The sequence below is a fragment of the Asterias amurensis genome, chromosome 4, assembly GCF_032118995.1.
Source record: "Asterias amurensis chromosome 4, ASM3211899v1".
Lineage (NCBI taxonomy): Eukaryota > Metazoa > Echinodermata > Asteroidea > Forcipulatida > Asteriidae > Asterias > Asterias amurensis.
Genome location: NC_092651.1, coordinates 20,964,550 through 20,987,942, shown reverse-complemented (window position 1 = coordinate 20,987,942; position 23,393 = coordinate 20,964,550). Strand labels below are relative to the sequence as shown.

The window sequence follows — 23,393 nt, the reverse complement described above, 5'->3', positions numbered from 1 at the left end:
TGCTGTGCCCATTCAAGAGCGAAGTTCAAGACCTGTACAGGTATCAGCCTAAGTTTCAATCTTAGATGTTCTTTTTTTTTTTAAGACAAAAATTTAAAGCCCTGCAGTCTTTGAAAATGTCTTGTCTGACCAATCAAAAAATCAAGGGACCAAATTTCTACATTAAATCCATTTTCCCCTCCAGATAATTTCTGCAAACAATATTTTCAGTGAGGCATCTCATTGGAAGAAAAAACAATAGCAGCACTCCACAGGTTGTTAGTTGTATACATTGCGATGGCGCCAGTCGCGCATTACAGCACACATCAATTCATAAGCAAACACAAGCAACACGGCACGGCGTAATTGCACTGCTCAGCTCAATCATGCCCCCCCCTCCAACCACCATCTCTTTTTCTTAACACCTACATTGCATTAGTAGCCATAGAGAGAAATACCATCGGTATGAATTCCAGCATCCTCTGTCCGTGCTGTCCATTTTTTTCTTTTCTTACTCCTTGGTGTTTTTTGACGGACCTGTGTGCTGAAAGCCCACGGGAAATGATGCGTAATCAATCTGAGCGGAGGCTAGGTTTGCGCGGCTGCGTACTTGAGGCAGTAGGGCTGCTTCGTTCTTCAATTATTCCGCTTGCGTAGAGAGGGAAAAGGATGACTCATCGACACAACTGCTGTAAGATAAGCAATGTTGGACCGCGCTCTAGCAGCCTGGCTGGCACGAAGGATTAGATTTTTTTTCTCGCCGTCTTCTTTTTCTTGTTAATTCTTAAGGATGAATTTATTGGAAGCCGTCATCTGAGGTTTATTTCTTAGTGACGTCTTACGTACTTCCCTTGAGCAGATCGTCAATAATTTCTCATTAGGTCCAACCGCAGGTTTCAAAAGAGTTTAAATTTATTTTTTAGTACGTGCAATTCCTCACCAATTTCCAAAAATTCAATTATGATTTTATCTATAGGATTTCCTTTCTAACCCACTACTTAGAGTAACAAAATATATGCAGTGTGTTTAACTGATTGCCTCGTGAAAAAATCTGATTTGAAAATACAAGGTCAATGAGTTTTAAAAATTTTAAAATTTGTAAGTTCTAAAAAAAAACAGCCCAATGAGAAAAATAAATTGTTGTTGTGCACCAGCTGTAAGCATCAAAACTATGGAATACTGGTGCTTTATAAATGTCCATTATTATTATTATCATTATATAGTGCTAAAATTTGTCTATGTATTTGTATAAAAAAAATTGGGGGAAAATGTCATTTTTAATATCACACGCCACATGAAAAAACCAACCAGTAAACACAAGGGTAAGGAACATCACATCTGACACGTTTCATTCAAGATTTCAAAAGCACTCAAGGTACTGATTTACTCATGGAACATTTTATTAGAAATTGAAGTACCTCATATATTTCACCCAGAAACACTCATATAAATTCATAAGGGCTTAAAGTTCACTTCGTGGTTGATCCTGGTACACTGCAATAAAATGATGTTTGACATGTTGAACTCGTTTACAGACCATAGTGGTCGCAAATCGGAACTTCGCAAGCAGCTGGGGCAAAAATGCCAATAACAGCCTTGAATGGCTGCAAGATTTTGACTTACTTCTACTCATAATTAATGTTTGAATTTCACTCAACCACCTATGTAAAGGTCATGTCCGGAGTTGACATTCAAATGTTTCTCTGTTGTTAAATTTACCATTCAAAACAAAATTTCTGCTTTCAATATTTTTCAACAATATTTTAGTGACAAAGAAATGAGTCAAAACATCAACTGTAGTTGCTATGTCTGGGCATATAAGGTCATAAGAAACACAGAAGCACTAAAGCATTGGGGTTTTATTTTTAGAATGGTAAGACTGATACTTCTCTTGCAGGCAATGAAGACAATTGCCCCCTTGTCCCCGGTAAGGGTTTTTTTAATATGCATTTCTGGTAAGACAAAAAGAAAGCAAAAAGAAGATGTTCTTAAATATTCTCTGACAAAATGGAATAATACATCTACAATCTTTAAAAAACACATACATTTAGAGTAGCAAGTGTACACTTTAAAGGTTAATTAAAACAAATTTTAAAAATGTAAATGTTTATTTAGTTAATAAAGGAAAATATTGACAGCTTAGTATAGTGGAGTTTGTTTTTCCATCTGAAAATAACTTTAAAACAAATTCTGATTAAAACGTTTACCCCCTTGCAATAATCCAAAAAATCAAACCGCTTTGTTGCTTTTATATAACCCCAAAGCTCTCCCACACACCCACTGCACCGAGCCAAGAGGTTCGGAGAAAATGCAGTCAGTGGGCAAATTGCTGGCGAATATTTGATTAAGAAAAAAAGGAAACCGTAACTGCAGAGCTACGCGTGGTCTGTCTGGACATGTTTGCTGAGTGAGGGCAATTTACCCGGTAACGAGTGATCAAATGCACGGTGCACATATGGACGTATACGGCTTTCAGTCCATTACCTGCCTGTCCGGTCGAGACTCGGCAAACCCTCTTGAGAAAGAACGAGAACAAGATGATGAAGAATTGACACGAAGGGAGAAGGGAGAAGTCGCGCTGCAGCATAGGAGATGTATATATGCATAGGTTTTAATTTCAAGCCGTTATTTTTAGACGGTTGAATTTTTAATCATATAGCCTGAGGAGACATTTTCATCAGGAAAAGCGGATGAAAATCTTAAGGGTCTCGAATATTAATAGATGAAACACTTAAGTAAGATGAATTAAGACGTGTATCTTCAAACTGAATGTAGATCTTAAAAATAATCAAAATAACTACTAGAAATTCAGTGTTTGAGACGCAAGCTGTTTGGTCTTCCTGACATGTGGTAACGACTTGATGAAAAATGTTAAGTGTACAATCAATGATTTTTGGGGGTTTAAGAAAGAACAATTTACTAGAGTGGGATTATACAAATTAAATCATATATAGGACTTATTACAACATTTTCTTTACATTTTTTGTGACAACCTAAAATAAGGAACTGAGAATATTTTGTTATTTGCTCAACAAATATATGAATAGAAAGTTTTCAAGTAGCACCAAAGATTATAAAGCGCCGCAAGGCGCAGTATGCGGGACTCGGGCTGGAATGTGAAATCCCACTGGACGCCATTTCGGCAAGTAACTCTTTTGATACAACAGTAGATCAGTGCAGATCAGTGCAGACAATGATCATTCCTATCAATGGGAAACAAAACATTCACTTGCTGAAAAGGCGCCCATGCGTATTTCATGTTCCAACAAAAGATAAAGCTTCAGTTTCGCATCTTGCGCCTTGCGGCGCTCTATAATCTTTGGTAGCACCTACTTCAGGCCTCCATAGTACGTCCAAACAACATATAATTTCTAACACATCGATATCATGATGTTTGGGTTTTCATCACATTGAATGTCATCTTACTGTTTCTGAGCTCTGCCATTTTTTTTTAATGGGGCGTCACATATTTATCTCCAAGACAAATTTCCTTGACCGCTCATTAATTGTGGGGTTTTCCTTCCTCACTTCCCCCTAGCAATTTCCCTTCCTACAAGGTTTTCCCTTGACCGTCTCATAAAGTCTGGGTTTATTTTTAACACCTTTATACAAAATCTCCCGTGGATATGTTGTCCATTTTGTCTAGTCTTTTCCAACAGCGAGTACTACTGATACTCATACAGTGACTGAGAGATTTATTTTTAGTACAGTGTAGAAGATAAAATACTGAGCTGCATGTACGAGTCAATAAAAGATATATTCTCGTTTATGATTATGTGACAGATCAGAACACCCACTAATTTGTTTACTCTTTATTAGTTCCATTCCATCTTAATTTTTTAGGATTGAACAAAGAAAAATTTACTAGAGCGGGATTTGAACCAACGACCTCCGGTTTACGTGCCGGCGCTCTACCAACTGAGCTATCTAGCCCTATGTTTGTGGTCTCCCAATTTTGTCACTATCTTTGTTCGGGGGTGTCTGTCAGAAGCCATTAAACCGCAAACTGCCGTGTAGCCAGGGATCACACCCGGGTAACGATACAACCTTGTTCAATCCTAAAAAATCATTTAAAAATGTACCCAGTCAGTTTCCCTTGTGGTTTATTATTTGATATCCCATCTTAATTTTTGTTACAATTTGTTTTATTTTGTCTTTATATAACCCTCTGTCTTTAATCTGCCTATCTAATGAATTTCCTGTAGAACACACAAATGCTGTTAGTGCCTATCTACGGGCAAACCAGACGTGTCTTTTTTTACACTCTCATTATTAGTGATATGAGGTGGGAAACATGACAAAATGTCCATCACATTAAAGATAGGGAATGTCTTTTTGTGACCAGTCAGGCTGAGATGGGTTAAAGAAAAGAAGTTGCTGTACACATGTACATGAGATACATTAGCCTCATCTTCTTCTCATCCGTTCCTACTCCGAAAGACATTGACACAACATGACAACATTGCAATAAACTCCGCCGTAAAACAGAGCAATCTAATCTAAGCTTAATCTAGTTGTGCAATTGTACTCTCATTATCCATCGCTAACTGTCATGAAATCTCTCAACAAGACTCCATCAGAATCAAGGAGTAGAACTGTCTTCTTATTGAAGAATGTGGACTGCAGGCTACTGCATGAGTCACACACGTACAGCCGTCTTGAAGAAAGATGTCAAGAAACTGTTGTCTTGGTAGAGCTACGGCTGTCAGTTGCAATAAGGCTACCACTTGGTTCATTTGAAGACAAAGTAGTGGTAACTACTAATTAAAAATTTGTGGATAAGATCCAGTCTGAAAAGCTGATTGATTATAAAGTCAAAGGAGTACCATTCCCAGCGTTCTCACTATACATCAACAGTGGTTTGCTGCCCAAATGCCAGTTAAAACACCCAAGGATCAGTCAAATTTCACGCCAAGTGGTCCGACCGGCTACCTCAGCAGGCCTGGAATTTCACGGAGACCATGGAGGCCGGATTGCCTTTGTTGCCCTAGTCTTGGCCTTGGTGCCCCTTCAAAAGTTTTCCATAGATTTTAAGATTTCCCAATAGAAGTGCCTTTTTTTAAAATGAAAATGGCATTGCCCTCTCAAATATGAAATTCTAGGCCTGCCTCAGTTTTGAAAAGCTTCGCTGTTCGATATGAATTATGGACAAGTGACCAATTTTATGAAAAGTTATAGACGATGTGACCTATGTTTACATTCAAACCGCCCTCTGTTGACAAAACACTCTATACGTCATGTTTCGCCGGGCACTGAGTTGCGCAGTCACAGTAAGATTGCGTACACTTTCTAGCTGGCTGCCAAAACACAAAGGTTTTGCCCGGCGGTATGCGCGCGAATCATGTTATGGTTTTCGTGTGACGTCAGAGGTCACATCGGCTATTGGCAAACCATGAATCCCCCAGAGATGTAGTTCCGTTAAAAAAAAAACTGTTCAAAGTCGTGAAAATAACATATTAATAATAATAACAATCGATACTTTTATAGCTCCGGTATCTGCCGCAAGCGATGCTCATGGTGCTGCTCTACAAAAACAAAACAAAAGCAATGAAAGTAGCATAAAATAATAAGAAAAATAAACTCAACAATATGCTTCTCTACGTAGATGAGTTTTTGAACTGTTCTTGAAATGAGTAATGCCCATTTTTATGGTCATTTAAAAAATAAAACCACAAACAATACAAGTCTGATATTCAGGTTTAAAACATTACCGGTACATTTTTTGTCATTTCACTAAAACATACAAATATCAAAGGTGGTTGTTGAGTATTATCCTTTTAAAAACTTGATTTCCCCCCTGTCATTCGTCACATTTCCTTCTCCCTTTGTCTGGATTTCCAGCATGGGACTCCCCACCCCCTCTCTGGAATAGAAACACATTTCAACTCAACCAATTACTTGAATATTACTGAAACATAATTCCTTCATGTCCGGTGCATTAGCGACCATCTTTAATGTGACATTTCACACACATGATCAAACTGTACAAGTCCATGGGACACACGCGGCTAAGGTTTCCCCATCACCTCTGCACAGCATTATGCATCGTGGATTTATACATGCCTGCGCGCTTTTAACGCAAATGAAGCATCGGGGTAGTGGTTTGGCCCCTAGGCTGGTTGCCGGTTTTATTTTGCACGCGAGCAGAGTACGGACTCTCCAGCGGGGAAGGTGTGAAATGAAATGCAGGGGATGAGATGGATTTGGCACTGTGCCAGAAGTGACGGAGGGCTGCTCACTGTTTTTCTTACTTATTAATGCAGCGTGCGCATATTTTTGGTGTGTTAAGACAGTGATGAGAGACAAACATTGGGGGAGGAAATAATAATTAACATTGGCTAATTTTATGGAGAATATTACTCAAGAAATGTATTCTTAAAGCAAAAACAGGTCATACATATTCATACAGGTCACAAAAACTTGAATGAATCATTAACTTGGGACAAATACTAAAAAGATTCTTTTTTTAATTATGTAACTGTTTAGTCATTGTTTTTTATCCTATGGGGGGGGGGGTCATTAAATTGTACACAGGATTTAAATAACTCCACTATACCAGTGGGGTCTATTTTCTTTCTCATATTGATTCTACATTGAAATGACTTGAATCTTAAACGTTAAATTTAGCGTAAATCGATGCAGTACCCGCTGCTAAAATATAGGATTCAAACTGCCTCTCTACCGGGCAATCTCGGTGGTCTAGTTGGTAAGACATCTACTCTAGATTGGCAAAGGTTGTGGGTTTGAATCCTACCCAAGTAGTATGCCTGTGATTTTAAAACACAGGGAAAATACTGAGTGCACAGAGCTTACAGACATCAGCGCAAGGGGAAACAACAATTCCACTATTTCAACCCTGCTGGAAGTGTTTCTAGGAAGAGTTTATCTAAAATTTCAGATTTGTATTGAATTCTTGTTGACCTTTTCTTTGCTCTGCAGCTGGAGAGGTTGAACACAGAATCCGAGAGCCAGGATGGAGGAGACGGGGATAACAGCTTGAAGGACTTCCAGCAGTCCACAATACGCTACGCTAACCTCAAACTAGGACCAGGCTCAGAGAAAGATCCAGAACCACCGACATCAAAAGAAAAGAGCGTGAGTATTAAGGATTATCTTGGAGTAGTTGATCTCAAGTCATTTTTCTTAGTAAAGAAGTGGAGAAAATGAAATGATTTGATGCTCCTTTATTATAAGAGACCATAGCACCCTCAAAACATGCCCATTATTTATAGTGGCTGCAAACGGCCGCCATTTTTTTTACCATCTCAAAGCGATCAAACTGAAGGTCCTGTCCAAAAATGAAAATTTTCAATGTTACCAAAAAACAAAATTTCTGTTTCACATTGTTTTTGTTGATATTTTTATTGACAAGTATTTGATTAAAAAACGTTAATAATATCTGTGGTGTCTGGGAATATTGTGATGATTATACAGAAATGAATAGTTTCTCTCTATTTTTTTTTACTATCAACCTCTCCCCATTACTCGTAATCAAGAAAGGTTTTATGATAATAATTATTTTGAGTAATTACCAATAGTGTGCACTACCTTTAAAGGATTAAGCAACTTGAATTAATACAAGTAATTTTTTCTTGCATACACACCCCAAACTTTCACAGCTTGTTTGTTACTTAAAACTCAGCAAAAGTAGGACAAGCAAACCCGCTGCAATGAAAACCACCTTCAAAAATGACTCTTTTTGTTCTGATCCAATTACCAAAGAAAAAAATGGGTAACATCTGAGGAAGGGAGGATGAAAAGTTCACTAACCCTGACACAACACTGAGAGTGTGACCACCTCCTGAATTCAAAAATAGTCCAAAAATAACTCTTAATATTCTGATCCATTTACCAATGAAAAAAGAGAGGGGGGGGGGGTTGAAAAGTTCACTCACTCTAAAGACAACACTGAGAGTGTGACCTCCTCCTGAATTGAAAAATAATTCAAAAATAACTCTTTGTGTTCTGATCCAATTACCAAATGAAAAAGAGGGGGGAAATCTGGGGGATGAAAAGTTCACTCGCCTAAAGACAAGACAGAGAGTATGACCTCCTCCCGAGTTCACCCCCCCCCCCCCTGAACATCTTCATTCCTCCCTGGTGGGTTATTAGAGCTCACATTGTAACTGCCTTTAATCTTGTTTTTTCTCCTCCGTCGTCTTGTAGCCGAGGGGTATCCGCTTCCACGTCCGCTCCCTGGGATGGGTGGAGATGGAGGACTCAGATCTCTCGCCGGGCAAGAGCAGCCTGGCGGTCAATAACTGCATCCGACAACTGTCCTACCGAAAGAATGACATCAGGGATACAGCTGGAATCTGGGGAGAGGTAAGGGGGAACAACATTTGTTTTGTTCATCAAAATGTAAATCTGGCCCCAACTTCAGAAAGCTGAAAATTTTGCTTGAGGAATTTCTTTTCTAAGCAAAAATGGAATGGAGCACCAGTCACAGCAATGTAAATGAAATGTATCTTTGGCTGGTAACCTGTTAATAATCAGAGCAGTGACTGACTCTACACTGAAAACTCTGAACCCCGTTAAATAAGCCCACTTCTATCCCACTTTTCAGTCTCCTGACGATGACTAGAGCAAGCTAGTCGAAACATTGAGATCAATTGAGATCCACTCTCAGCGCAGCAGTACGTGAAGTTAATAAAGAAAGTCCCATCCATCCACTAAGCGAAAGTGGAACCTTTCAATTGCTTTAAAGACACTGAACATTATTGGTAATTGTCAAATACAACTCTTCTCACTTGGTGTATCTCGACATATGCTTAAAATAACAAACCTGTGAAAATTTGAGCTCAATTGGTCCTCGAAGTTGCGAGGGGAAAAAAATGAAAGAAAAAACACCCAGGTCACGCAAAGTTGTAAGCTTTCAGATGCTTGAATTCCAGACCTCGAATTCTAAACTTGAGGTCTCGAAATCAAATTTGTGGAAAATTACTTCTTTCTCGAAAACTACGTCACTTCAGAGAGAGCCGTTTCTCACAATGTTTTAAACTATCAACCTCTCCCCATTATTTTTTAGTAATTACCAATAGTGTCCACTGCTTGTAATCCTATATAAATATAGATGTGTACAATAAAACCAACATAAGAAAACTTCATTTCCAAAGGTGGTCATGTTATGGTTTTGAAATCCACACCGAGGAAGAATAATCACTAATAGGAGTGCACAATCTAATACAAAATTACTGTCAGTAAAGCTTCTCAGATTAAATTTTGGGGGCATAAAAACCACATTACCTTGAAGTGAAATGATTCGGTAAATACTTTTTACTGTCAAAAACTGTTTTAAGGCCCGGTCCCAGTGCAGCGATAACGAGAACGATAACGATAACGACGCAAAGATAACGCATTCTATTGGTTGAATGAGCGTGTGCGTATTCTGCGTGGAGCAATTCAACCAAATAGAACGCGTTCTCTTTGCGTCGTGATCGTTATCGTTCTCGTTATCGCTGCAGTTGGACCGGGCCTTTAGGCTTCTAACCAAGAGTTTTTATTGCCTTTACTTTTAAGAGTGATAACCAAACATATACCTTCCCTTTATAAACATGCAATTTATGCATAACTCACGCATTATGTCCCCCCTGCTTTCAAAATGTACTTACTCGGTTATTCTGAGCTGTCACATTGAGTTGAGATTAAAGACTCGCAGATGCTCAAGCAGGTTAATGCCACCGTATCAAGAATCTTAAATGTCAACGAAAACTTCTTGAAGCCCTTCTTTTTATCCCTTCCATCTCTCACCGATTTGGGGCAAAATGTAAAAATTAAAAATACAAAAAAAATCCACACACATGTCCCCTACAGGTAATCAAAAAAACAAGCTAGGATCCTGGTAGCATAACATTGATTCCTTAGCGCCAGGATCAATTTGGAAATTGGGAACATTTTAAGACTGCCGGACATTTAGACGGACGTTAATGTATGATTCAAAGAATTGAAAGGATCATCAAATGTCACAGGTGGTGAAAAAGGAAAATGTCAAGAACAATTTGTGTACCATCCACTCCAAACCGCACCGCCGTTTGGGATTCGTGGGAGGCGTTGGCTCTACACAACTATTATTATCCACATGAATGTACTTGAATGACACATGCGGTAAATAAATCTGATTTCGATAATTCGAAGACAAAGTATACCTTTGGTTTTTGGACATTTGGCTTAGTTTTAACCGTATTACAGATGTAGTGAAATACAATAAAACTAACATGTGTAAATTTCACTTCAAAAGGTCGCGTTTTTGAGATATCGCTGAAAATCTGGAGCCAATATGTCAATGCATGAAAAATAGTCCCTGCGGAGGAATACAAGAATTCACTTTCTGGGGCATAAAAACTTATATATTTTTTACATACCCAGATTACTTGGCAGTGAAATGTTTCTAAAAATACTTTATACTATTGAAAGCTACGGTATGCTTCTAATCCAAAGTCTTCATTGCCATTGTTTATTACCAAACATAGATTTGTAAACCTTCCCTTTAAAGCCATTATACACTTTCGGTACAGAAAAAAATTTTTTTTTTTACAGATTTACAAATAATTTACAGGGTTTACAGAAGGTAATGGTAAAAAAATTCTCTTGAAATATTATTCCATGAAATGCTTTACTTTTTGAGAAAACATTAAAACAATATCAATTCTCGATAGCGAGAATTACGGATTTATTTTAAACACATGTCATGACACGGCGGAAACAAGAGTGGGTTTTCCCGTTATTTTCTCCTGACTCCGATGACCGATTGAGCCTAAATTTTCTCATGTTTGTTATGTTATATATAAGTTGTGATACACAATGTGTGGGACTTGGACAATACCGTTTCGAAAGTGTATAATGGCTTTAAGTGGAATCAGTGGAATTTTTTTTCTCCCTCTATCGTCAATGATGATTAACCCTTTTAGAGACTTTTAGAGACTACTGCGTTCACAACGCCTTGTGGGGTTTCCAACATGTTGTATAAGTTAACTCACAATCGCCTGAAAGTATGCACACAGAAAAAGATACCAAAACTGCATCTATGCTCTTGGTCTTTTCTTCTTCTTCTTCTTCTCTCTCTGTCATCACTGATGATTAACTCTTTCAGACCATAGCGGCCACAAGCGCCTTGTAACAAAATGCCCATCACGATCGCAAACGGCCGCAAGGTTTGACCTACTTCCATCCACATAAAGAGGTCAAAGTAAAAGGTCATGTCCTGATATGAAGTTGTCTAAAGTAGTATGTTAACATAGTATCCCAATTTCTAAACAATTTCAAAACAACATTTTAAGTTATTTCTGTTTATTTTTTTTTCTGACAAAGTGTTATTAAAGAAATTAACAATATTAGCATTGCCTGGGCATTTTTTAGCCTTGTTACTGGATTAATGGGGTGCACCAATTCAACCAGCGTAAATGCGTGACACGCTCTTACTTTGACATTATACGATCATTCTTAGATCATGTAGTGTTTCAGCTCTATTTTAAAGGGTCCACTCACAGGCCTGACTATACTCCGTACAAAAAAATGAATGGTCTCTAACATTGTCTAAATGATTAATTGGCTATTTTCTCTCGGTGTATACAGGGCAAAGACATGTACATGGTTCTGGAGGATGAATATTTGAAGTTGACAGACCCTAACGACGGAACGATACTTAATTCTCAACATGTCTGCAGCATCAGAGTCTGGGGAGTTGGTCGTGATAATGGAAGGTAAGTCCTTGTGCAGAAAACATTTCTTTCGTAATAACATTAATTGTTGTTGTGAAACATAAATCGTGACATGCTCTAACAGACGCTTTTGATAAAGCTGTAGTACTTGATTAATTAAACAAAATGATTAACTGTACAACGGTCAAATCACATTTTTGTTTGGAATGATATATGCTACGTGTAAATTTCTTTGGGTAAAATTTGCAGCTTTAAAAAAAATGTTTCTTTAAAGCTGCTGCTAGCAAAAACAAACCATCATTATATTCATTCATAATAATTTATTCTCCATATATTGAGTTTTACATAAAAATCTCAAAACGCTGTACAGGAAATAACAACAAAATAAACAGTTAACCATTAAATCAGTCAACATATAGTTATTTAATTAAATACAAAAAGTAAGAGCACACAATAATGAAGTAAAAACCTTAGATCAGTAGACCACGTTATAACAAACACTCATCACTTTCACAAAAATCTTTCTCAATGGTGAAATTTATGAAATGCAAACATTTACAAAATACTTTAAGGGAGCGAGTAAAGAAAAGAAAATGAAACACAAAAAAAAACCAAAAAAAAAACCACAAACATCTAAAAGTGCAGAGACAAATGATAGTGTGAGAACCAGACAAAAGAAATAAAAATAAAGAGGGGAACAAATTATATAAGGTGTCAAAAATATTGACATTTTAGAGACAAAGTACGCGGTTGGTAAATAATCCCCCCCCCCCAAAAAAAAAAATAAAAATAAATAAACAAAGAACCACCCCAATATGTAAACATTGATTAATTAACTTCGGAGAGTTTCATTAATTATAAAGTCCAATTCTACCAAACATCTAGAAGCATAATTATGACAAAGCAACAAAAAAAAACATTAAAATAAAAACAATTTTTCAAGACATTCCCTCCCCCTAATAAAAAAATAAACCCCAAAACACACAACCCAATATAAAAAATCAAATAAATAAAAATAAGTAAAAATTGCTTTTGATAGCCAAATTCACAAAAAGTACTTTTATGAACATGGAAAAAACAGATTTGACCAAACCGCTATTTATTCTTTAGCTAAAACTGGAGATGTGATAAAATCTTCACAGGTTTGTATGTTTATTGAAAATCTGGGAGACGGGAATGGAGTTACCTTTAATGGGATTTCAAGCCCTTGTTGATCCTTAATCCAATATTGGAAGAAGACGAAGAAGAAGAAAAAATCCTTGGTTTTTAGAAAAGATTTCCAGCTCAACCCGTCTGACCTTTTTTAGTCTGATTGACCTTTTAGTCTAAATTCTCTTTCTCCAGCTCAGCAACCAATTACATTATGAGGATTTATGAAGGGGGGGTGGGGGGTTAACCCTACGTGGCAAACCTCTGGGAATCCACTTACGCTAACGAGGCAATCCAAAATCGAGTCCAGGCCTCCATCATCGAGGATCAGTATTTATTTTTTTCTATAGCCGGAATTGATTGCCAGGCTTTTATAGCCTTTTTTTTCTAGATAAGCTTTTGTTTTGGTTTCAACACCAGAGCATCCTTTGTTTTGTTGAAAGAATCTTTTTCAAAATTTGTTTTTTTCAGGAAATAAGAATTTGTGTTTACAACACAATGCTGGCGCATATTTGAACGCGAGAACCCAGTAAAATATGTGATTTTGTTTTTTTTGCACATGTTGAACAGTGTAAGCAGCAAAGACTTTGCTGGGGTCAAAACGGGCCATTAACTATAATTTGCATTTATAGCATCTAGGTACTTTTGGTTGGTAAGCAGTCTGCAACAACTTACTTCACATTTTGAGATTAAACAAATTATTACTTTAAAGTTTTAAAACAAAAGAAATTTTAAACTGGTCAAGAGCATTTCCATTCTAAAGACACCTTCGTAAGTATTAATATGTCCATTGTCTTAGGTGAGAACAATTAAAACTTGATGGGTGTTAATAACCGCTTCTCCAGCAACCACCTATCCAGGGCCCCATAGTGAGTCACCCCATGCATCTTATTCATAACAATTACTCATTCATACTTAGAATACAGAAACGACACATGAGACTTAGGGGACAGGTATAGCTGGATGACACCAGAATGTTACAGCTATGTGTCAGTGACATTTGAAGGAAAACAACTCCCACACTTATTGACTTCAATTTTGTTTTAAAGTTTATGAGGATAGGGGCAGAACAGGTTTGGTTAGATTACACTAGTTCATGTAGGCTATATTACAACCATGTGTCAGTGACACGTAAAGGAAAACCTCCCCCTTTTTTGGGGGGGGGGGACTGTGTTTTAAAAGCCCCCACAAATTTAAAGAAATAAGCAAACTCGGCCAGTTTTATTTTGTAGGAGGGGGAGGAGGAAACTCTATTTTTTTTAGCATTATTTTATTATTTCAGCAATTGCTTTGAGTGTTCTTAGTGCACGCTTAATGTTCTCATGAAAAGGAGAAGATATAATTTGTTTTGACAAAGGTTTCAAATGATGTATTTGCTTTGCTCATGTAATTTTAAATGGTAATTTTTCTCCCACATTTGAATGCCCGAAGCAGCTCAAAGCCAAAACCCAAGTTGCCTGCAAAGATGGCGTAAATCCGAGACTATACTACCTTTAAAGATGCATGATTTTTTTACAGGCCTCACATACATAATGTTAAAAAAACACAATCATTGTTGACCGTGCACATTACATGTAAATGAGCTGCATGCAATCTCCATATATTACCATCACTCTCCGCGCAAAATGGACGACAACAAAAAGTGTAAATTACCCCCAGAGTGCCTCAGCGCGTCGGAATAATAGGATATGAGTAGATAACTTCCCCGTGGCAATCTACATAGTAGAGAGAGAGAGAGACTATGAATAATGATGAAGCATCCCTGAATCACCACACACTCACACAGTAATATAAAACCATGGTCAGTGGATTGGGTTCTTCTTTAAAGGTGGGGGGACTGTAGAAGAGAGCGAGCGGCTAATTGTTTTATATCCCAAGCATGCCATCATTGTCTGTGAATGGTCGTGTATGGTGTGTTCGGGGTATTTTAGTGAAAATCTAATACCTACGAAAGTACTTGAAGTTTTTTTTTTTTTTAAATGCTCTACATGTATGTCGTTAATACGTCGTCTATACAGTAAACCCTAGGTCAAGCGGCAGATTTAAGAATTAACTGAAGTTTAATTGTCTCTTTAAAATTGTTTTGTGCTCAGAAAATAAGTCAGATTATCACCAGTAGTAAGAAAATAGTATTAGCCAGTTCAAACTGCTTACTAACCATCCGGATCAAACACACAAAAATCATCAATATCAACAAAGCATTAAAAATGCTCTAGATCAGTGCACAGAGGGGCTTTGAAAACCAAGATAAACACCAAGTAGAAAAATGTTCTTATAATGACCTCATTCCAATGGGAGACTTTGGAACGCTAGGTAGCAGCAGACTTACCAGGTAAATTGTCATTGTTTATGTAGTTCTGAGCATGCGCACATTACCGAGAACAATGGATTTTACCTGGTAAGTCTGCTGCCACCAAGTGTCCCCCATTCAGTGTGCTTTGGTTAAACTTCCATTCCACACTTCTACAGTTTTGACCAATCCTAGGGAGAGCCCTGCTCTGTACATGTAAACATCATCACGTTCCAGATTGTCCAGTTACCTGACTCGATATAACGCAAATCTACTCTCTGCTTAGCAGTTTAATGAAAATGGCTTTAGTGTTAAGTGACTTTAGCCCTGGAGTTTCTAGTTTCTGCTTAGCGGTTAACTGAAAATTGCTCTAGTGTTATATGACTTTAGCCCTGGAGTTTCTAATTTCTGCTTACCGGTTTAATGAAAATGACTCTATGTGACTTCAGCCCTGGAGTTTCTAGTTTCTGCTTAGCGGTTTAATGGAAATATCTCTAGTGTTATGTGACTTCAGCCCTTGGGCGCTTAATTTGTATATGGATTGTGACAGATTGGAATTGAGTAATTTGTGAGCCATGGACTAGTAATACATGATGGGATTACTGAGTCTGTTGCTTGATTGATGAGGACCATTTGGAATTAATTTTCCTCATCAACGCCCATTCATTTATGAAATGAGAAGAGGTATTTTTGTGGATGTTTTTAAATTGTTTGATTTGACATCATGTACAGGTTAAAATATTTGTGCATCTAAAAATGAAGGGGGGGGGGGGGGGTGATAGTCTGTTAAAAAAAGATGGAGCCAGATTTCATGAAGAATGAAGATGTTAATCAATCGTTATTTAACCGTTTACACATTAGAGACCATAGCCGTGTCAAGCGGTTTGTACCAAATGCCCAGAGCGGCTGCAAGATTTGGTCAACTTTTGCTCAAACAAGAGGATCAAAGAAAAAGTATGGAACCAAATCAAGGTTTTCCATCGATTTGAATCGTTATTTATCATGTAAACATAGAACCTTCAACTCTAAAAGAAAACCATGTATTTCTGTTTTTCATTAATTTTCATCAGCCATTTTGCGTATTTGGCAAATCACTATGTAGCTCCATCAAAATGATAAACCCTTGGAGTTTTAAAAACTGTCTAGTTGGTAAGACACTGCTCTAGATTTGCAAAGGTTGTGGGTTCAAATCCCACCCATGCCTGTGATTTTTTTCACCGAATTCAGGAAAGTACCGAGTATACAGTGCTAACACACATTGGTGTATATGGTAAAACCAAAATGAATATTCTTTGGAATTTGTTAGTAGGTCAAGATAGTAGAGGTCAGTTTCAGTCTACTTGTAAATTATGAGAGTCTTGGCACCTGCTTCTTCTTGTCAGCTAGCTCTGTGGGCCAAAAGTCTCAGTGTGTTCCACCCATAGCCCTTAGTGTCGCCTCTCTCACCCTTTATGGCCTTGGTTTTTCCCTACCCTATGGACCGTATTGAACAACCCCTTTTTTGCTATGAAAGTCGCCATCTTGTAGGGCAAACCGTACGCGCATCCAAATGCGTACATCAATGAAGCACGCAGCACGCAACATTCCCGGTTTAATTTCTACTTCACATGCACGCACGCACACGCGCACAGAGGCCATGTTGTGGGTCAGATATTTGAACGGTGACGTCATATTCAATACGGTCTATTGCCTCTATCTCACCCTCCTCCACCCTTGGTCATTCAGGCTCCCAAAATATTACCGATCTAAAATGGTCTTGAAGTTGAGGTCTCATGAACAGGAATGGAAACAAGAAGAAATGTTCAGTTTTTAGATGTGGCAGGAAAACCCCAATAGAGAATAACCCATGCAATCAGGGACTAAAAACCTGATCCACATGTAAGACTTCAGGTTGAGGTGGGATTCGAACTGGGGTCCACAGAGGTGAAAGGCAGGGAAAGAAACCATCAATCCAACCTGATCCTCTAGTCTTTCATGGGCCGTAGCACAGCACACTCTGCATTAAGCAGTGCCACGAAATTAGGCCAATGTTTCAACATCGATACCGAACGGTGGTCTACGTCTGTACATGTAGGCGCCCATTAAGGCTTGGATAATATAATAAATAAATTCAGACTTCAACACCTGTCTTTCGTGCCGCCAGTATTAGTATGAAAGTACAGCCGCAATGTCAAGGTTGAATCTGGCTAAAGAAAAAGAAGACAAACCATGCATTGCGTTATTGAGGAGGGTGCGACACATAAACCGCTGGGGTGACAGAAATGTCTGTTGCGTGTTTTACTGTTTTCAATATTTTATATTTCATTTAAATATTGCAGATCTATTACTGTATTTCTGAAAAGGATAATGGGGGTGGGGAATGCATGGTTTATGAGAATATGTTAGATGTAAATAAAATAAAAATATAAAAAAAAAACATAAAAAAAAAAACAGTGATCATTGTCACAATAATCCAGTGTCTTTTTATTGCTGCCAACCAAACTTTTTATTTAGGGTCAAAATTAAGATGGTAATAAAAATAAAGAAAGAAACTAGCATACAAAAAAACCAAGTAAATTTTCAATTCATAAATTACCACATGATTTCAAATTTACACATTTATTTCAGTGTAACCTCTACAAACATACCCTTAAGAAAACAAGGCGTTTGCAACATCTTAAATTACATTCTAATGAAATAAAACAAGGCCTTCTTATTCATTAATCCTCCCAAGAAAAGGCTACTATTTGTGTCATTATTTTATTATCCCCTTGCCGCCCCTCTGCAAAGCTAAGATGCCGACCATACCCTGTGACTCACACAATACCGTTGATAATTCACTTATGCACCTTCCAGTTGTCCACCTTCATTATTTCAAATCAGTCCTTCAATTCTTCCAACAGACTGGAATAACAAAGTTATAAGCACCTCGGTTTTCCAACCCTCTGCGATTTTTCGACGGTTTTCCGTTTTTTTCTCCTGCCGCCTCGGAGCTTAAGGATTCGTCACCACGTTTTTTTGAAACTGTCGCTGATCCGTCGCGTGGAAATGATTGCTACATACGCACATTCATAATTCAGTGCACTTGTTTATTGATTTAAGTGTGATTATTAATTCATAATCGTATTGTTGGAGTTTCCGTTGGGGGCACACGCAAAAAAAACACCACACAAATGACGGGCTGCATGGGTCTCACATTTTGTGTATGTCCTCATGCACATGTTTGTTTGGCCTACATGCACACGACCCACCCTATGGGTTTCAATTACGTGCGTTGATGTGTAAAATGCAGGAATGAAAAGTCTCAACAGAAGGGCAACATGATTAATAACGCTCATGTTTTTTTCTTCTTTCGTCTTCGATTGACTAAATCTGAAAGGTCATTTGATGCCAATTTGTACACTAATCCTGTGGGATTATTTCTTGATCACACTATGGTTGTAAAGGAAAGTTCAAATTATAAAGTTAAAAATATACAATGAATTTAAGTGATAGAGTTGTATGTGAGCTATAACAACAGTACTTTCAACATTGTAATAGGACAATTTTAGTATTGGATCACAGAAAAACAAATTATTTTGCTGAATATATTGCTCTTTCCTTTGGTAAGACTTTATTTTTTATTTTTTTGCTACGTCTGTTGCTTTTTCCATCATAAAACATCAAATTGGCTATTTATCACAAACTTGAGGATGGAAATGAACTAGCTCTCCCTCCCACCCCAAAAGGAGATAGAGGGGTGAAGATGTGTCCAAGTTAGCAGTTTGCAAGTAAGATTTGAATATAATCTGGCAAAATGATTTGCTTTTAAGACACTGGACACTACTGGTAATTGTCAAAGACCAGTTTTCTCACTTGCTGTGTTTCAACATATGCATAAAGTAAAAAAAACGGTGGAAAATTGAGCTCAATTGGTTGTCGAAGTTGCGAGATAATAATAAAAGGAAAAAACACCCTTGTGACACGGAGTTGTGTGCTTTCAGATGCTTGATTTCGAGACCTCAAATTCTAAACTTGAGGTCTTGAAATCAAATTCTTGGGAAATTACGTCTTTCTCGAAAACTACGTCACTTCAGAGGGTGCTGTTTCTCACAATGTTTTATACTACCAATCTCTCCTACCAAGTAAGATTTTATCCTAACAATTATTTTGAGTAATTACCAATAGTGTCCACTGCATTTAATAGTCACAAGGTACTAAGGGTGTTTTCAAGTGGCTTCCTATTCTTTAATGCATGCTACATGGACGATCAAGCAATAGCCACAGCCATTTAATCTCACACAGCTTAATATTCCTTTCAGGGGGAAATACAATGAAGAGATAACATTTTAAAATCTTCAGAAAGGAAACCAGATTCTACTGGTGACACACCATAAAATACACAGTGCACTTACATTGCACTTGAAATAAAAAGGCAACTGAAGTGGATCGCAAATGACCAAAAAGAACTCTGCATACAAAATGGCTTTTATACTAAACAAATACATCGTAAAAAGGACTAGTAACTTGAGCTTGTCAATTCTGTAAATAAAACTGAAGTAAAATAAACTGCACACACAAGTCATAGCATAGGGAATAATATCATATAGAATAAAATGTTAGTAGATTCAACTAAAACAAAATCAATACAGGTAAGTATTCAAAAAGATGATAGCCTGTTACATTCTCTTTGCTGTTTGAGGGTATCGGACGCTTAAAGGGTTTGGGTACACAAAACACAATGTCTACTGATATACATTTAACTTACCTGGCGTGAAGATATTGGAGGTAGAAAGCTTCCCTTTAAATATTACTTGCTGAGGTGCTGTAGTTTTTTATAAATGAGTAAAACAATGTCATGAAAATAATTTTGGTCTATTTTAGAATGATTGTATGATATATTAAGTACCAATACTGGTAAGTTTGTTGTACTTGCTAAAATGGTTTTTGCGACATTGTTTTACTCATTTCTCAAAAACTACAGCACCTGAGCATGTTATAAGGGAAGCTTAATTCTAGCACCATTATCTTCTAACCGTGTAAGTTTAATGTAAATCTGTGGACTTTGTGGCCTACAAAAAGTACACAGACGCTTTAAATGACAACGTGCATCCTCACAACACCTGAGCCACTCCTTGTCGTCTCATTTTTACTGTACTAAAGTACTCCTAGTTATTGCTGCCTGGAACACGGATCTGTCCTCAAATAAACATCACGCTTACTGGTTATAAAAAAAGGCATCGTACCTAATGGCCACTCAAATGGATTGGTAGTCGTGTTGTTAAAGGGGGGAAATGAATTATGCTTTTGAGGTTGCCTCCCCAACCAGTAAATTGTCAATAACAAGGACATTACAGAGCATACTGTTCATGATATGATGTGGGTGTTGGGTACTCCTAGATTTTTTCGGTTTCGTCCTCTATCGTCTTACGTGAGACGATAGCGGACGAAACCGAAATAGTTCTGGGAGTAGGTGTTGGCTTGGCATAGTGGTATCTTTCCTCGCCTTTCACGTCTAGGATCCCGGTTCGAATCACAGCAGGGGCACTTTGTAGATTGGGTTGTCAGTCCCTGCCTGACTGTATGGGTTTTCTCCTGAAATAATTCTCTGGGGATTTCCTTTCAGTTCACATTTAAAACAAACTTTCTTTCTTGTCTTCTCTCCATTGGGATCTGGCTAGCACTGATTAAATAAGGGAATAAAAGTGTAGTGACTCGTTCTTTCACGGTCATTTATAACCGGCAGGATCGTTGTTATGACTTAGACGCCTATTTCCGACAGTTTCCGACTCCGTACGTGCGCATGCGCATATAGTCTTGGTGCAACACGTTGTTGTTTTCCTTTCACACACAGCGCGGCCAACTTACCGACAGTGCCCGTAACAAGAAGCGTCTTGCACCAAGGCTTGTGCGGAGTATCCGCTCACAACCGGTTGTAAACACCGGTCATTATCAAAGGTTTAAACACCCCCACGTGACACGCTCTCCACCAATAGGAATAGCGAAACTGTCTGAGATATTTATGAATTTGCTTTTCTGAGAGTCCTGGGCTTCACAACCAGAATAAATTAAATGTTGTTGAATATCTGATTATGCAGTGTTATAATAATTCAACTTGAATAAAAAGATATTTATGCAAAATTACAATGAAATCATTTCCTTGAAAGGGGAAATTACTGACCTGCGACATTATTGACACTTTCAGCTCTGGAAAAAAGAACAAAAAACAAAAACAAAACATCAAGTAAATTATTTCTTTACAACGGACAATTTTTATTTAAAGTTGAAATGCTTTTAATGCAATCTAGCTGTGAAATAAATAAACAAATTCAAACATACAAACAACAAACGTGGCTTGAAAGCAAATCCAACAAAAATTTCATTAATACAGTAGCTCAGATTATGATATAAACGCATAGTTTGTTCATGTGTGCCACTATAGTCTTTGCTATATCACGAGTTTCATCGAATGAAATGCCATATTTTCATTCTAACTTGACCATTTTGTAGAAATTTGCCAAAAAAACTCATTTAATTGATTACCCGCAGCCGACTAACAACTTGTTTGTCTTTGTTTCTCCTTCCTGTTTATCCTTTGCTAACACGCTCTTCATTCACTGTCACAGAGAAAGGTAATTAACATTTTGTCCGTTCAGAGATTGCATCTTAATTTTTGATTGAGATGGCGTGAGGTTTGATTTTGTTTCAAGACTTCTTCCTTTCTTTTTTACGATTGGTGTACTGGGTTTTTAAAAGAAGTCGTTTTGGAGTACAGTGTTTATGTTCAACTCTTTTCGTACCAGAACATTTTTTGGGGGAAATTCACAGGAAAAATTTGGTTGACCTGTTCACACTGCAGTGCTAAACCTGGGAAATTCCTGGGAAACTCCCAGGAAATAGCAACCCTGGCTTTGGAGTAGGGCTTTTATAATTCCAGGGTTAGCATACTGACTGTTAAATTCTCCCCAGGAAGATTGCAGGATATCAAATGAACATTAGATTGGAAGTGGGGTTGAAATTTCCCAGGACTTTCCCAGGGTTCTCTTTTCTGAGAATTACCTCTGCAGTGTGAAAAGGTATTGAAGTTTTTGAGAAGAATGTTTCTTTTGTTGTTATTGTTGTTGTAATTTAAACCCTTTGTTTGCCATTGCTTCATGTTTATTTGCCTTTGTTTATCACCAAATGCATGTGTCACTGAAATTGACCCAATGATGTGAAGAAAAAAAAAAATAATAATCTGAAATGTGACCCAGTTTGTTTTTTGTTTTGTTTTTTTCTTTAGCCAAATACCCCTAAGAGTTAATTATTTTAATAATAACACCATGTTCATGCAGTGTTCATGCTGTGTTAATTTTTCAATACAAAAGGACAACAAATAAAGCGAAGCTGAAACAGCTGGTGCCATTTTGTGGACAGGGAACCAAACAAAAATTGCTGCTGAATCTTTTAAATTTTTCGTTGATGGCAGAGAATGAATGTCAAAGTTTACACCTTTTTAATGTTTTTTTTTAATGTATGATATATGTAAATATATATTTTCTGAAACTATATCAAAGCTTCCGTACATGTAAGTTGGTGGTATTATTTGATACAATATAAAGAATACACTACAACAAAATGGGTTGAAAATGTTGTTGTTGTTGTAAATCAAGCATTAAATTTTTCATAAGATATCCCCCAAAAACTATCTAATTTTACTTTCTATCACATTATGGCCTGATTGGGTGTAAGTGTCCAGTATGTCATCTGTCTTGTCATTCCTTTCTCACTGTATTTGTAAATCTGTTCTCCTTATTTTTGTCTGCATGAAAAGTACATTGTGTTGTTCAATACACACGGGTCTGGAATAGTGAAATTACAGTTGACCCCCTCCTCCTCACCCTGTTCCTTGACTCGAGCTCTTTGAAATTGAAGTATCCCTTTTTAGAATATATGACCTGCAATCCCTCAAGCCCCTGTGATCACTCTTCTTTCCCTGTCACCCTCCTGCCCCCAGTCCTACCCCATGCCCAACCCTAGTCCTACCCACTAATCTCTATTGTCAGTATAAAAGAGAACAGTGCTCCTACCCCAGCCTAGTCCTATCCCAGCTCCCACCCAATGAGCTCTGGAAACTGAACATCATTTTTCAGAATATATGACCTGCATTCCCCCAGCCCATGTCACCACCCTTCTTCCCAAGTCACCCTCCTACCCCTAGTCTTACCCCAGTTCCACCCCAGTTCCACCCAGTTCCGCCCCAGATCCACCCAGTTCCACCCCCGTTCCACCCCAGTTCCACCCAGTCCCATTCCAGTTCCACCCTAGTTCCACCCAGTTCCATTCCAGTTCCACCAGTTCCACCCCAGTTCCACCCTAGT

At 37.7% G+C, this 23,393-nt stretch overlaps 1 protein-coding gene across 2 annotated transcripts in view; it reads left to right on the top strand.

Annotated features, from left to right (window-relative positions):
* LOC139935910 (amyloid beta precursor protein binding family B member 1-like) overlaps positions 1-23,393 on the top strand; it is a 94,014-nt gene that overhangs the window by 48,245 nt on the left and 22,376 nt on the right. For both annotated transcript variants that reach the window (XM_071930534.1, XM_071930535.1), the window contains 3 exons: positions 6,919-7,074; positions 8,146-8,304; positions 11,551-11,678. In XM_071930534.1, the coding sequence (XP_071786635.1) occupies positions 6,919-7,074; positions 8,146-8,304; positions 11,551-11,678 (443 nt within the window). The remainder of the gene's footprint in view (positions 1-6,918; positions 7,075-8,145; positions 8,305-11,550; positions 11,679-23,393) is intronic.